General features: G+C 38.5%; 1 protein-coding gene across 2 annotated transcripts in view; it reads right to left on the bottom strand.

Annotated features, from left to right (window-relative positions):
* Positions 1-12,883, bottom strand: part of LOC146471032 (uncharacterized) — a 78,797-nt gene that overhangs the window by 54,544 nt on the left and 11,370 nt on the right. Inside the window, exons 2-3 of one of the 2 annotated variants that reach the window (XM_085121320.1) lie at positions 12,359-12,730; positions 1,189-1,669 (exon numbers count right to left, since the gene is read on the bottom strand). In XM_085121320.1, the coding sequence (XP_084977446.1) occupies positions 1,307-1,669; positions 12,359-12,730 (735 nt within the window). In that variant the 3' untranslated portion in view covers positions 1,189-1,306. Of the gene's footprint in view, positions 1-1,188; positions 1,670-12,358; positions 12,731-12,883 lie in introns of those variants that run through there. The other variant, XM_085121319.1, reaches the window with a different exon arrangement.

Here is a 12,883-nt window from a genome sequence, read left to right as displayed (position 1 = left end):
AAGATGGTGTTCACTCACTGGCTCAAAAGTTCCAACACGTTGTACCGAATAATAATACTTATAATCCATCAAATATTTTCGCTCGCGCGTGATTGGTCTAAACGCCTCACGTGACCGAATATACCCCAGCTAAAACTGGGGAATATCCGATGATATTCCCCAAGTGATATTCCCCAATTTCAAAAACTTCAAGGCGCGTCTTGTTTACAATTAAAACTAATGTCAAGATGGGAGAACGGTTTGCTTTTGTGACAGAAGGAAAGATAAACCTGATGGTCGATAAAGCAGTATCAGAAAACAGCATACGCTCTAAACGTTTTTGACGGTAAACTGTTCTTAAACGAAATATTCAAATACTCAAGCAGGCTGCTACATTTTGCGAAAAATATTTGAAGGATAATAACCACAATGGCCTCCATTTGGCTTTAAAAATATGCTCAGATATTTGTCCTTGGACATTATCTGCTCCTCGAAGCTCACAGTTTTCCTCGAGCTTCGCTCCGCGTCGGAAAACTGTTCGCTTCTCGGAATAGATAATGTCCGCGCACAAATATCTGAGCATATTTTCGCGCCAAATGGCGGCCGGCTATTGTTTATGTAGCACCACAGGAAAGGAATGCTCAGTAACTTTTAGTTGAACGGGACTCTTCAGGATTTGACTGGCAGACTCAATGGTAGAGTCACATCAGTACAGCAATTGGCTCAAGGGTCCTTGCTTCCTCCGCATGTACATGTTGGATATGAGATGATAGATAGCCAAAGAGGCTCATATCCAACAAGCGCGAGTGGCGTAATTGTTTTATTAAAAGCAATAAAAAAATATTTGTAGACCTTACTGGTTTCGACAATTTAATGGTCGCGTTTTTAGAGCATGGTATAATGGCTCGATATATCATGGCGGATAAGCCACTGATCAAATCCCTGGAATTGAATTACAAAACAGTTTTTAATAATAGCTGACTATTCTGTGGCCGCTATATCGGTAACAACTTGGTGTAACCGCTATATCAATAAAAACTCTCAGTGTAATTACATTATCCAATGATACATTACATTTTATTGGTAACGAATACAGTTAAATCTGCAATTACACTTATAACTGTCTAATAATTTAAGATCCTAGTATGACATTGCCAGCTTACAAATTGCCCACCTAATTGGATCCACTCTTCAATTCTACAAAAGAGAGACAAATATGCAATCTTTTAATGCAGCTTTTTACAGACAATAGTTTTACTGACCAACTGACGATCACTTCTACCACTGAGAACACTAGTTTAACAAGAATAGTTTCAACAGTTGTCCTTTAGGACTGGGGCCTAGATACTTCTTCGATGATTATCCGGGACACTGAATTCCATCCAGTGTAAGCATCACCCAAGGTTTCACCACTACACTTTCCTACCCATAACTGCACTGTTACCGCGCCCTGTGGGATGTTCACACAATAGCCCTCAAATGAACAGTGATGAAGCAGATTAGGACTCCCAACAGATGATGGCCAGCTGTTGTGCACGACAGCTTCAATCGTCATTGGTCCACTGCATTCGTTACCATTAAACTTGAAAAACCAGCGGTTGCACTTAGAACCAGAGTTATAAACTCTTATGTTTCCCTGGAATGAGACTTTCAGTGCTGAGTCAGATTGTAGCTTGTTAAAAGAGCAGTCCTGGAATTAAGATCCAACAGCACATAGTAAAGTTATCCCTCATGTCACTGGTTGACATAACACTTAAATTACAATAAAATACAGTGTAACTGTGTTGTACAACAACAACAACAACAACAACTGAAACAACAACAATTTATTATAAGAGAAGACACTTTTTACAATATTAGTTACCCACAATTAGCAAGGGCTATTCCAGGTGGGTTAACGACACAAAATAGATTCATTAAACAAAGAGAAAAAGAATTAAATAGGAAAATACATGAATAAATAAATCACCTAAATGACTAATTATTATTTAGAAAGTTAAATGTAAGCTACCTGAGTAGTGACATAAGATTGATACGAGTAACAGCGTTTATATCAACATACACCTCCTCAGTCTCCAAAACCTTTAAGAGCAATTCATGCAGTTTACGCTTGAAAAGTGTTTTACGTAACTCACGTAGTTGAGGAGGAATTTTATTCCAAATTCTCGTTCCAATCAGCAGCTGTTGGTTGAGTCTTGAAAGTTGGACATGAAAATTACGCGACGCTGAAAATCTAGTGTAGTGAGAATGGATCTGGTCAGAACGAGTGAACAGTTCAGAGATATTTGGAGGAGCCCAATGGCTAAAAATATCATGCATTAGAGTAGCAATATGTTTAAAATAGAGCATATTCAGAGGCAAAAGACCGGAACTGACAAACAGAGGGATGGCGTGAGTTCTACTATCAGAAAAGTACATCAGACGAAGGGCTCGTTTTTGCAGCAGAAGAAATTTGTTTAGATGAGAAGCGGCAGCTTGTCCCCAGGCAGCTAATTCATAAGAGATGTAAGGTTCAATTAAGAAACGATAGATTCTGAAAAGGGTACTTGTAGGCAGAAAATGCCTAAGCCTCGAAATGATCCCAACACCTTGACTTATTTTCGATGAAATATAGTCCATGTAGTATCGCCAGGAGAGGTTACTGTCAACCAGAATACCTAAATATTTTACGTAGTTTTTATGTTCGAGAGAGGTCCTTTTCTTTAAATCGTTATCAGATAATATTAAGTTTGCGTCGTAATCAACCTTGCGTTGATAAGGGTGAAAAATAACAAAGTTGGATTTGCCAGTGTTTAGCGATAGTTTATTTGCGTTAAGCCACTCGCAAACTTTAATCAATTCAGCATTAACGACTAGCTCAAGTAATCTAAGATTTTTATCTGCGTATAAAAGATTAGTATCATCAGCGGATAAGTAAAAGTTGAGTTCATGAGAAGCTTGATAAATGTCATTTATATAAATGAGGAAAAGTAATCAGTGGCCCTAGGACAGAGCCTTGAGAAACTCCAAATAATATTTTATCTTTGCCAGAAATATCAGAACCAATTTGAGTTGTCTGAGTCCTATCAGATAGATACGAAGAAAACCAGTCATTGATAATCCCGCGTATACCATAGTGATGCAATCTGCACAATAAAATGCTGTGATCAAGGGTGTCAAAGGCCTTTTTTAAATCAACAGAGACGCCACACGAATACAATCCTTTGTCCATAATGTTTTGTATCTTACTGACAATATGGAGGATTGCATGTTGGGTAGAGAAATTTTCTCGGAAACCATACTGTGATTTGAATAAGATGTGGTGTTTTTCAATGAAAGACGTGAGTCGCTTATGCATGAGTCTTTGAAATAGACGATTAAACACAGAGAGTAATGAGATCAGCCGATAATTGCCTGGCTCAGTTTCGTCACCTGTCTTGAACACTGGAATTATTTTCGCATGCTTTAATTTGGAAGGATAATCACCGGTTTGCACCGACAAGTTTATTATAGTAGCTAGGATGTCAGATAAGATGTGTTTGGCACCTTTTAAAATACGAATAGGGCAAGAGTACAAGCCCATATGCTTTGTTCAGAGGTGATGATAATACCTCAGATTCAATTTCAAAAGAAGTGACAGGATCGAAGAAGAAGGAGTTTGGATACACTTGATCACTAATATAATCACTAATTCTAAACGAATTATGGCAGTTCAGAAGGCTTACTTTGATTGGCAGAATAACTCTCATTAAAAGTCTTCTGGTTTCCCAATTTGTCTATATTCTAACACCTCTACCCACCTCCACGGAGGCATTACGAAAGGTCAATAAACTCCTTTTCGATTTTCTTTGGAACGGTAAAGGCGACAAGATTGAAAGAACTGTCATAACCAAGGACTACGTTAAGGGTGGCCTGAAGATGATCGATATTAACGTGTTCAATCAATCTCTTAAAGTCTCCTGGATCAAACAACCTTGATCAGACAAATAAGAGAAAAGGGAAATTTATTTTTGATGACAGTGTAAAGAAACTGAACATGGAGGTGAGGCAATTTTCTCATATAACATCCATAAAGAAGACATCCCTATATTAGGGATAAGTAACCCATTTGTCCGTGAGGTCCTAGAAACCTCGGCGGAGCTACATTTCTCTGACGTCGCGACTATTAATAATGAAACATTGGTGATCAGATCATCTGGTACAATTCCCTAATTCGAATAAATGACCGGCCCGTTTTCTATAACCATTGGTCAAGCCAAGGCATCAGCAAAATTTCTCACTTACAAGCCGAGAATGGTACCCTCCTTAGGTATGACGAATTGAGGACCGCTTCTCAAGAACTGAAATGATTAGAATTCTATGGAGTTCTATCATCTGTAAAAACATTTATGAGGAAGCTTCATAGTACTCCAATGCCTGCCAATGAAACTGTGAAAGGAGTGACTTTAACTGAACGTAAGGTCAATAATTTTATCCATACTTCTCTTTTGAAGGAAAAAAACTCCCCCACCCATCCGGAGCCAAGAAAAGTGGCGCAGAGACCTGCGTGGTCATAATGACTGTGATGTTAATTGGAAGATAGCATACACAATTGCCTTTAACTGTACGCTTTCTACCAAATTAAGAACCTTCCATTTTAAGTTCTTACATCGAAGGATTGCAACGAATGATTTTCTAAAGAAAATCAACCTTGTTCAATCAGATAAATGCTGCTTCTGTGAACAAGAAACAGAAACTATTATTCATCTTTTTCTGCACTGTTACATAACACAAGGTTTTTGGAACAATGTTAAACAATTCCTTTTTCAAAAGGGCCTTGGAAGGTCTTCATAGATCTTCATTTGATGGGGCTGTCAAATGTTCCTACTTATACAGCAATTGATCTGGTTCTTCTACTCGCAAGATACCGTAAGAGCCGACACATGTACAGTTTTGATTTTTTCTGGTTGGGGTTGACTAAGTTATTAATGTTGTAATTCGAAAGCGGGTTCTTCCAGCAATGTTTGCCCCTCATTAAATCGCTAAATGGTTTGTCTTCACTAAGACTAATTATAAGTTTCAAAAAAAAAAAAATGCCGGCTGTTAATGGTAAATGATGACAATTTTCACCCTAGATCAAGTTTATGTGTGAGCACTAAACTACGTCTCTTGACACAATAATTTGTAACGCTGAACATTTCAATAATGAATTCACATCTGCACACATCACAATCCGTCTCAAATTAAACCTCTTAGCCGGGTACGCCACCCACTAAACGCAGGAAGAGATTTGAATTGAATGTTCAGACCACAGACAGCCCAAGCTCCTCGTCACCAGAGAGCGTGAAATAATTAACTGCTGGTGGATCAATGACCTTTGAGTGCAAGCAGTATTGGGTTACAAGCGACCGTTTGGAATTTAATTTCTTAGCTCGTTATAAGACTTTGTATGGGGAATAAAATGTTGTCGATTCCGATCTTTAAATACTTACCCCATCCCCGCAGCGGTATCTCCGCCAGCTCCATTTTCCCGTGCGAAAGAAAACTCGAATCAGTACTAAAGCACTATAAAGATGAAGACAGTAAAAACGTTGCAATAACGACCAATAAGTGTAGCTCTAAATTGTATTCGCAATAATCAATAGCTCATTTCCGGTGACTATTCGCACTAACAGTCATTATTAAGAGTGCCTGACTGTAACTTTCGAGAATCGCTGGCCAAGCTTGAAAAATCGAAACTCCTGATAATTTGCCTGAAGTTTACTTTTGGGGAACTATCTTCGAAAATATTATTTGAATGTTCTGGAAATTTATAGTTTTCGAGAATTTTGGAGAAAACGAAATTACTGGTTTTGCCTCATTAATTATGCAAAAATCTCATTCAAAATTAGCCAAGTTCAATACGCTTGTGTTAAAACAGTACGCAACGCTAGAAAACGAGGTCGGTTTTGAGTAAGAGCATTACTCACCTACTTTCTACCAATGGGACCTATGTAAACTTTTGTTGAACTTTGGAGGGTCTTGTGGCTCTTTGAAAAATTGACATTTTGAGGACTTCGCGATGAGGTGAAAAATGAGTAAGTTTGAAGGTTTAAAATGCATCTTGGTATGTCAGATATCGACTCGAGAGGAACATTGCGATGAAGCTCGGGTCTTCGTCTTTAATAATACGAAATAAAAAATCTGGGCAATCAATGCACGCGCTGACGAAAACCAAAGGTAGTGAGGCTTCGTTAACAAATTTGCATAATTCGCAACTGTTGAGAAAATGCTTTGTTGTGGCGACTCGGTGAAAACATTTACCCAAGCTATCTTCAAATGGTCATTTTATCTCATATTGCGTTTGTCTGTTACTCTTTCTTGTTTAATAACGTGGTAGAAAAGGTCTGGACAAAAAAAGTGTGTGATCGGAAAAGAAAATATTCGCCAAATTGTGGTGGGAAATTTGCATAATGCAAATCTCCCAATAAATCTTTCTGCAAAGGAATCTGATTGGGAAGGTTTCGTTAAGAGTCTATTTGAGCAAAACCCTCCATATAAAAGAAGCCAAAACAACGTTTAATAATCCGATTTCACAAATAATTGTCGAATCAAAACTTTTAAATAATAGTGCCAAACTGATGCTCGCTATTGCGTTACCTGCGTCACGTCAATAGCTGTCGATAGTGCCCACAAACTAACTTGTGCTGCAAAATTGCCATTTACAACAACTAGAAAAAAGACCTCACCTGGCTTTATTTACTGGCATATAAGCGGTTTTGCTAAAAATTAAACGTTCACATGACACTGGAATCACCTTTAAAAAATACACGCTTGTCAAATGAGTGCGAAAGTTAGACATAGAGTCGGTCAAAGTGAATATTATTAATTAAATCAAGTTTGTTTACTGGAATGCTTTTTCAAATAGCTTGTCCAACCTTTTTCAGTGGCCTTCCAAATAATAATCACCCAGAAGCGGGTCAGTAAAAAAAACTATCGTTCGTGCTGTTTGATACTGTACTTTGGCAAGCGACTGAAAAACAATGTCAGCCGGCACGCCATATTTTAACGTAATTACTGGTATAAAATATCAGAGCTTCAAAACCTGTGTTTCCGTTTCACAAAATAATAACTCAGTTTATACCTATAGTTCACATTGGCTGTAGGGCATGTATTTATCTTTGACGAATGTCAACAACAGAAACACGGGTATCTCAGTGACACTGTATATGCGCAATGTCTACTGCATACATCACAAGGTCTATGACCTTTGTTTGACCTTTGTATCGTCATGTCACGATGAGTGTTACACAATGGCGTAAATTATAAGGGTTCGTATGGGAATTTACGAACGTGTTTTGGAGTCCAAAAGTAAAGGGCATGAATTGAACAAAAATGGCTTACCTTGTCTCCTTGGTATATCTTGCCAGGTATTGTGTGCCATATTTTGGTCATTTCAGTACGATTCCAGTGGGTTTTAGGTTCGCTGAAAATTTTCCTCTCTCTATACGGTATCCTACTATATATATATTCCCCCAAAATCTTGGTCACCTCGGTAGCAATAGTATTCTTTGAAATAAATTGCAACGTTAAAAACGTGGTCGGTATAAAGACGAAGAACTGTGGACCACGGACTGGGTATTAGAGAGGTACTAACGTAGGGGGACTATGGACTACGGACTATGGACTGACTGCATGCCCTACAGTGCACATTGGCTGTAGGGCATGCATTTATCTTTGTCGAATGTCAATAACAGAAATACGGGTATCTCAGCAATGTCTACTGCATATATGGGTCATAAATGTCTATGTACGACATCTACATGATTGTGCAAGTGGACTCATTGGTTGATCACGGTCAATGATCATCAAACATCCTTTTGCGCATTTAATCTGCACTGCAAGAGCAAGTTTTCATCATATCGAACCCTGAGATGAATGCTAAAAAACTAAAATGCCGGACTCTCTTCAGCGCGTATTAAAAATCCAGCTGTTTCGCTGAGATAAAGCAAGATTTTATCTTTGCACTGTCGATCCTCACTATTTTATTCCCAGTCCTTGTTTTGTTTCTCAAAAACAACAATAAAGGGACAAAATGAACTACCGAAACTTGATTTTATACATCTTAAACTTAATGAAAATGAATACAAGAAAGATATGATTGTCATACTTCAGTTCTCCTTTAAACCCCCGTAGTCCATAGTCCACCTATACCCAGTCCGCGGTCCGCAGTCCTTTGTCCGCGACTCTTCAGTCTTTTATACTGTCCTCCTTGTTCCGTTGCAATCATTTCAAACACTATTGCTACTGAAGTGACCAACCTTTTGGGAACATATAGAGCAGGATATAGATTGAGGAAAATGTTCAGCAAACCTTTAATATGGCACACAAACACTAGCCGAGACATTTATGCCCTTTATTTTCGACTCCAAAACACTCTCGTAAATTCCCATACAAACCCTTATAATTTACGCCATTGTGTAACACTCATCGAGACACTCGAATTACAACGTGACAATACAAAGGTCAAACAAAGGTCTCTTGAACGCTCATAGAGCTTGGACTACCAGTGATGTACGCAGTAGACTTTGCGTGTATACAGTGTCACTGAGATTGCCGTGTTTCTGTTGTTGGCATTCGACAAAGATAAATGCATGCCCTACGGCCAATGTGGACTGTAGGAAGAAATGAGTGTTATTTTGTTAAACGGAAACTGGCACACAGGTTTTCAAGCGTGTATCCGTACATGTGCGTTACTTCATACCAGTAATTACGTTAAAATATGGCGTGCCGACATTGTTTTTCAGTATCAAACAGCACGAACAGAGAGGGGTTTTTTTTACTGACCCGCTTCTGGGTGATTATTATTTGGAAGGCCACCGAAAAAGGTTGGACAAGCTATTTGAAAAAGAATTCCAGTAAACAAACTTGATTTAATTAATAATATTCACTTTGACGGACTCTATGTCTAACTTTCGCACTCATTTGACAAGTATTTATTTTTTAAACGTGATTCCAGTTTCATGTGAACGTTGAATTTTTAGCAAAACCGCTTATATGCCAGTAAATAAAGGTCTTTTTCCTAATTGCTGTAATTGTTGTTAATGGCAATTTTGCAGCACAAGTTAAAAAAGTTTGTGGGCAATATCGACAGCTATTGACGTGACGCAGGTAACGCAATAGCGAGCATCAGTTTGGCACTATATAAATTTAAAGGTTAAGATTCGACAATTATTTGTTGAAATCAGATAATTAAACGTTGTTTTGACTCCTTTTATAATAGACTCTTAACGAAACCTTCCCGATTAGATTCCTTCGCAGAAAGATTTATTGGGAGATTTGCATTATGCAAATTTCCCACCACAATTTGGCGAATATTTTCTTTTCCGATCACACACCATTTTTTTGTCCAGATATTTTCTACCACGTTATTAAACAAGTAAGAGAAACAGACAAATGCAATATGAGATAAAATGACCATTTGAAGATAGCTTGGGTAAATGTTTTCACCGAGTCACTACGACAAAGCATTTTCTCAACAGTTGCGAATTATGCAAATTTGTTAACGAAGCCTCACTACCTTTGGTTTTCGTCAGCGCGTGCATTGATTGCCCAGATTTTTTATTTCGTATTATTAAAGACGAAGACCCAAGCTTCATCAGAATGCTCCTCTCGAGTCGATACCTGACATACCAAGATGCATTTTAAACCTTCAAACTTACTCAATTTTCACCTCAACGCGAAGTCCTCAAAATGTCAATTTTTCAAAGAGCCATAAGACCCTCCAAAGTTCAACAAAAGTTTATATAGGTCCCATTGGTAGAAAGTAGGTGAGTAATGCTCTTACTCAAAACCGACCTCGTTTTCTAGCGTTGCGTACTGTTTCAACACAAGCGTATTGAACTTGGCTAATTTTGAATGAGATTTTTGCATAATTAATGAGGTAAAACCAGTAATTTCGTTTTCTCCAAAATTCTCGAAAACTTTAAATTTCCAGAACATTCAAATAATATTTTCGAAGATAGTTCCCCAAAAGTAAACTTCAGGCAAATTATCAGGAGTTTCGAATTTTCAAGCTTGGCCAGCGATTCTCGAAAGTTACGGTCAGGCACTCTTAAATTCTCAGCCTCGGATATTGCATTTCCAGCGTTCTGATTGGTTCACTAAATCTCGGTTATCCGCTCATATACCGTAGTTTGACCTTATATGGAAAACGAAAGCCCCAGGTGTCGCTAAGCTAAATTTTTTTTCGGCGGGAAGCAAAAGTTTCTTCGGAAAAATGTGGGAAAAAAAAAGGAAAAGAAAGAAATACCAAACAATGCCATCTCAATATAACATCAATAAAAGCCACAAAGTTCGTAATGACATTATTTAATGAAGTTTCATTTAAAATCTTCAAAATTGCAAGATTTTACGATTTTTTAGATCACAAAACAATTACAACAATAACAGCCGGCTACCTTCAAAAATTTCAGGATGGCTTGCAAATCCTGACGGGAAGAGGTTAAAGCTAATTGAAGAAATTTCTCAGGAAGAGCTTCATGCCTGCCTTTATGTTTTTACGAATTTATGAAGACTTCAGATGGTTCATCTATGAAATCCGTACGAACAGCGGCCATAATGTTCGTTTCCGTCGCTCGGCACCACTCAGCAAAACATTTGCACTAATGTGCACAGCTCTTAGGCTTCTGAAATAAGCTTGAAGTTTAAAAACTTGCACTGAATGCTTGTCTCAGTGAGGTTGTACCTCGTACACTTTGACTTGCCTGAAGTTTTAAATTGTCCGCTAGGAATTCAGTTCAGCATGAAAAAAGCCGTCCTTGCCTTGATCTCTTCCTTCGCTCGGCACCACACAGCAGAACATTTGCTTAAATGTGCACAACTATTACGCTTCTCGATGAGCTGGAACTTCAAAAGCACTTGAATGCTAGTCTCAGAAAGGTTATAATTCGTACAGTTAAACGTTTCTTGAATTTTAGGTGTCCGACTATGTCCGATTTTCTTCGCTTTCGATTTTTCGTTCAACTCCGTTTGCAAAGCGCTGCGCGTGTCATGCGATCATTACGTTTCGCGCGCTTTGGTCGGAGGTTGCCTCAACATCCGGTCGTTTAAATTTGAAAGAAATTTTTTCTTAAAATGTAAAAATTCAGTAAACTTCAACAGCAATGTCCAAACTCGGAGAATTTAATAAAACAATTTTTCCATTCGCGCTTGTTGGATATGTAAGAGATAAATACCTCGAACGGAGGTATTAATCTATATACATCCCGAGGCCCAACGGCCCTCGGGATGTATATGGATTAATACCGATGTTCGAGGTATTTATCTGACTTATTTCATGAAATTATTCCTTTGTTCAAGGGGACAAACGCCGGCTAATTAGTACCGTCACACTTAGTGAGAAACGGAGAACAATAGAAGCAACCTGATGTGTGCGTTTCTTGCAGTACTGCTAATGTAAATGAGGGATTTATACAGTAAATGAGGGATTTATCTGTATAAATCCCTCGTTTCAGTTAGTTTAATATTCATGAAGTGTGTAAGTTAAATAAAGGATGTTGAATAACAAAAGAAAATGTGTGATTCATGAAATAAGAGATTAGTTATAGCCAACTCGGCGCTTCGCGCCTCGTTGGCTATTTACCATCTCATATCCAACGCGCGCTCATGCAATAATTGTTAATTATCTAGAATAATTATGTATTAGTTAAGTGCGTTCGATCTCTAGAAAAGTAATATTTTTTTTGAAAATCGCACGGCATCCTGCATCCAGACTGAAGCGAGTCAATCCACGGGACTTCACTTAGCCAGCAGGATTCAAAGCTCCCGTTTGAAATTGAGGCGAGTGGTCAGCCAGTCCAAGATGGCGTCCAAACCCTGAAATCGCACAGCACACAGAAAGAGGCGACACGAATAGTATGCGTTCTCCTAGCGTCGAACGCAATTATTACGCGCTCTTTAGTGACGCAAGCTCGGGCTGCCTGTGTTCAAACTTAGTTACGCATTACCCTCGGATATCGGATGTAGACACAAAGGCAAACAAACGAACCAACAAAACAAAACAAAAAATACAAATGTTACCGTTAGAAGTAAACTGCAGCGGAAAATAGTCCGCACTCGAAAATAAACAGATACAGAAAAAAGATGAAAAACGATCTTAAACAAGGATGGTTCCATAAATCGTGCAAAGCACTAGCCTTAATTTAATAACAATTTGATATTTAATAATCAAAAAAAGTAACCCTTTTGAGCAACCATATATAAGAAAGCAATTATATTTCCTACGAAAAGGTAAATAAAGTTTACACAAAACTTGGAAATAAAATTTACGTAAATCCTTGCAAACCTGCCGTCAATAATAAGTTCAATTACATTCATTTGATATAATAAAGTGAACACGTCATATATTTCTACTCACTCATTCAGCTTGCTTTTTAACTACCTTAATCTTCCCGGTATCTCTGTTGTCGCCGTGTTTCCACACGCACTGTTTCCAGTTTGTTTGTGGCACTCCACTTGCTGGACTTCCTTTCACACTTTCTCCTTTCTCACCCTTGTCTCCTTTTCTTCCTTGAGTTCCCATCACTCCCTGCTCTCCTTTCATTCCCGTCATTCCTGGAAGCCCACTCTTTCCACGAGGCCCTTCAGTGCCTCTGTGCCCTTTTGGACCCATCATTCCTTGAGCGCCCTTGTTACCAATTCGTCCTTTAGCTCCCTCTCTTCCCTGTGGCCCTTGAGACCCTGGGACACCTGGCATTCCCGGCAGGCCATTTGATCCTGGTATGCCTGGGAAACCATGGCCAATCATGGCTTTCTAGGATTAAAGTATAGTGTTCATAAGATAGCTACACTCAGAACAAGAGAGTAAGGCCAAAAATAAAGAATCTTTAGTGCTACTTATGTTCCTCCATTAGGATCTGTCAAACATCTGTAAGTGGGCGAATTCGGCCCGCTCGAGCTTTTCACA

This window comes from Pavona decussata, unplaced genomic scaffold, assembly GCF_977016875.1.
Source record: "Pavona decussata unplaced genomic scaffold, jaPavDecu1.1 SCAFFOLD_107, whole genome shotgun sequence".
NCBI classification, from domain to species: domain Eukaryota; kingdom Metazoa; phylum Cnidaria; class Anthozoa; order Scleractinia; family Agariciidae; genus Pavona; species Pavona decussata.
The sequence above is the reverse complement of the archived record's forward strand: the minus strand, read 5'-3'. Positions and strand labels throughout refer to the sequence as shown.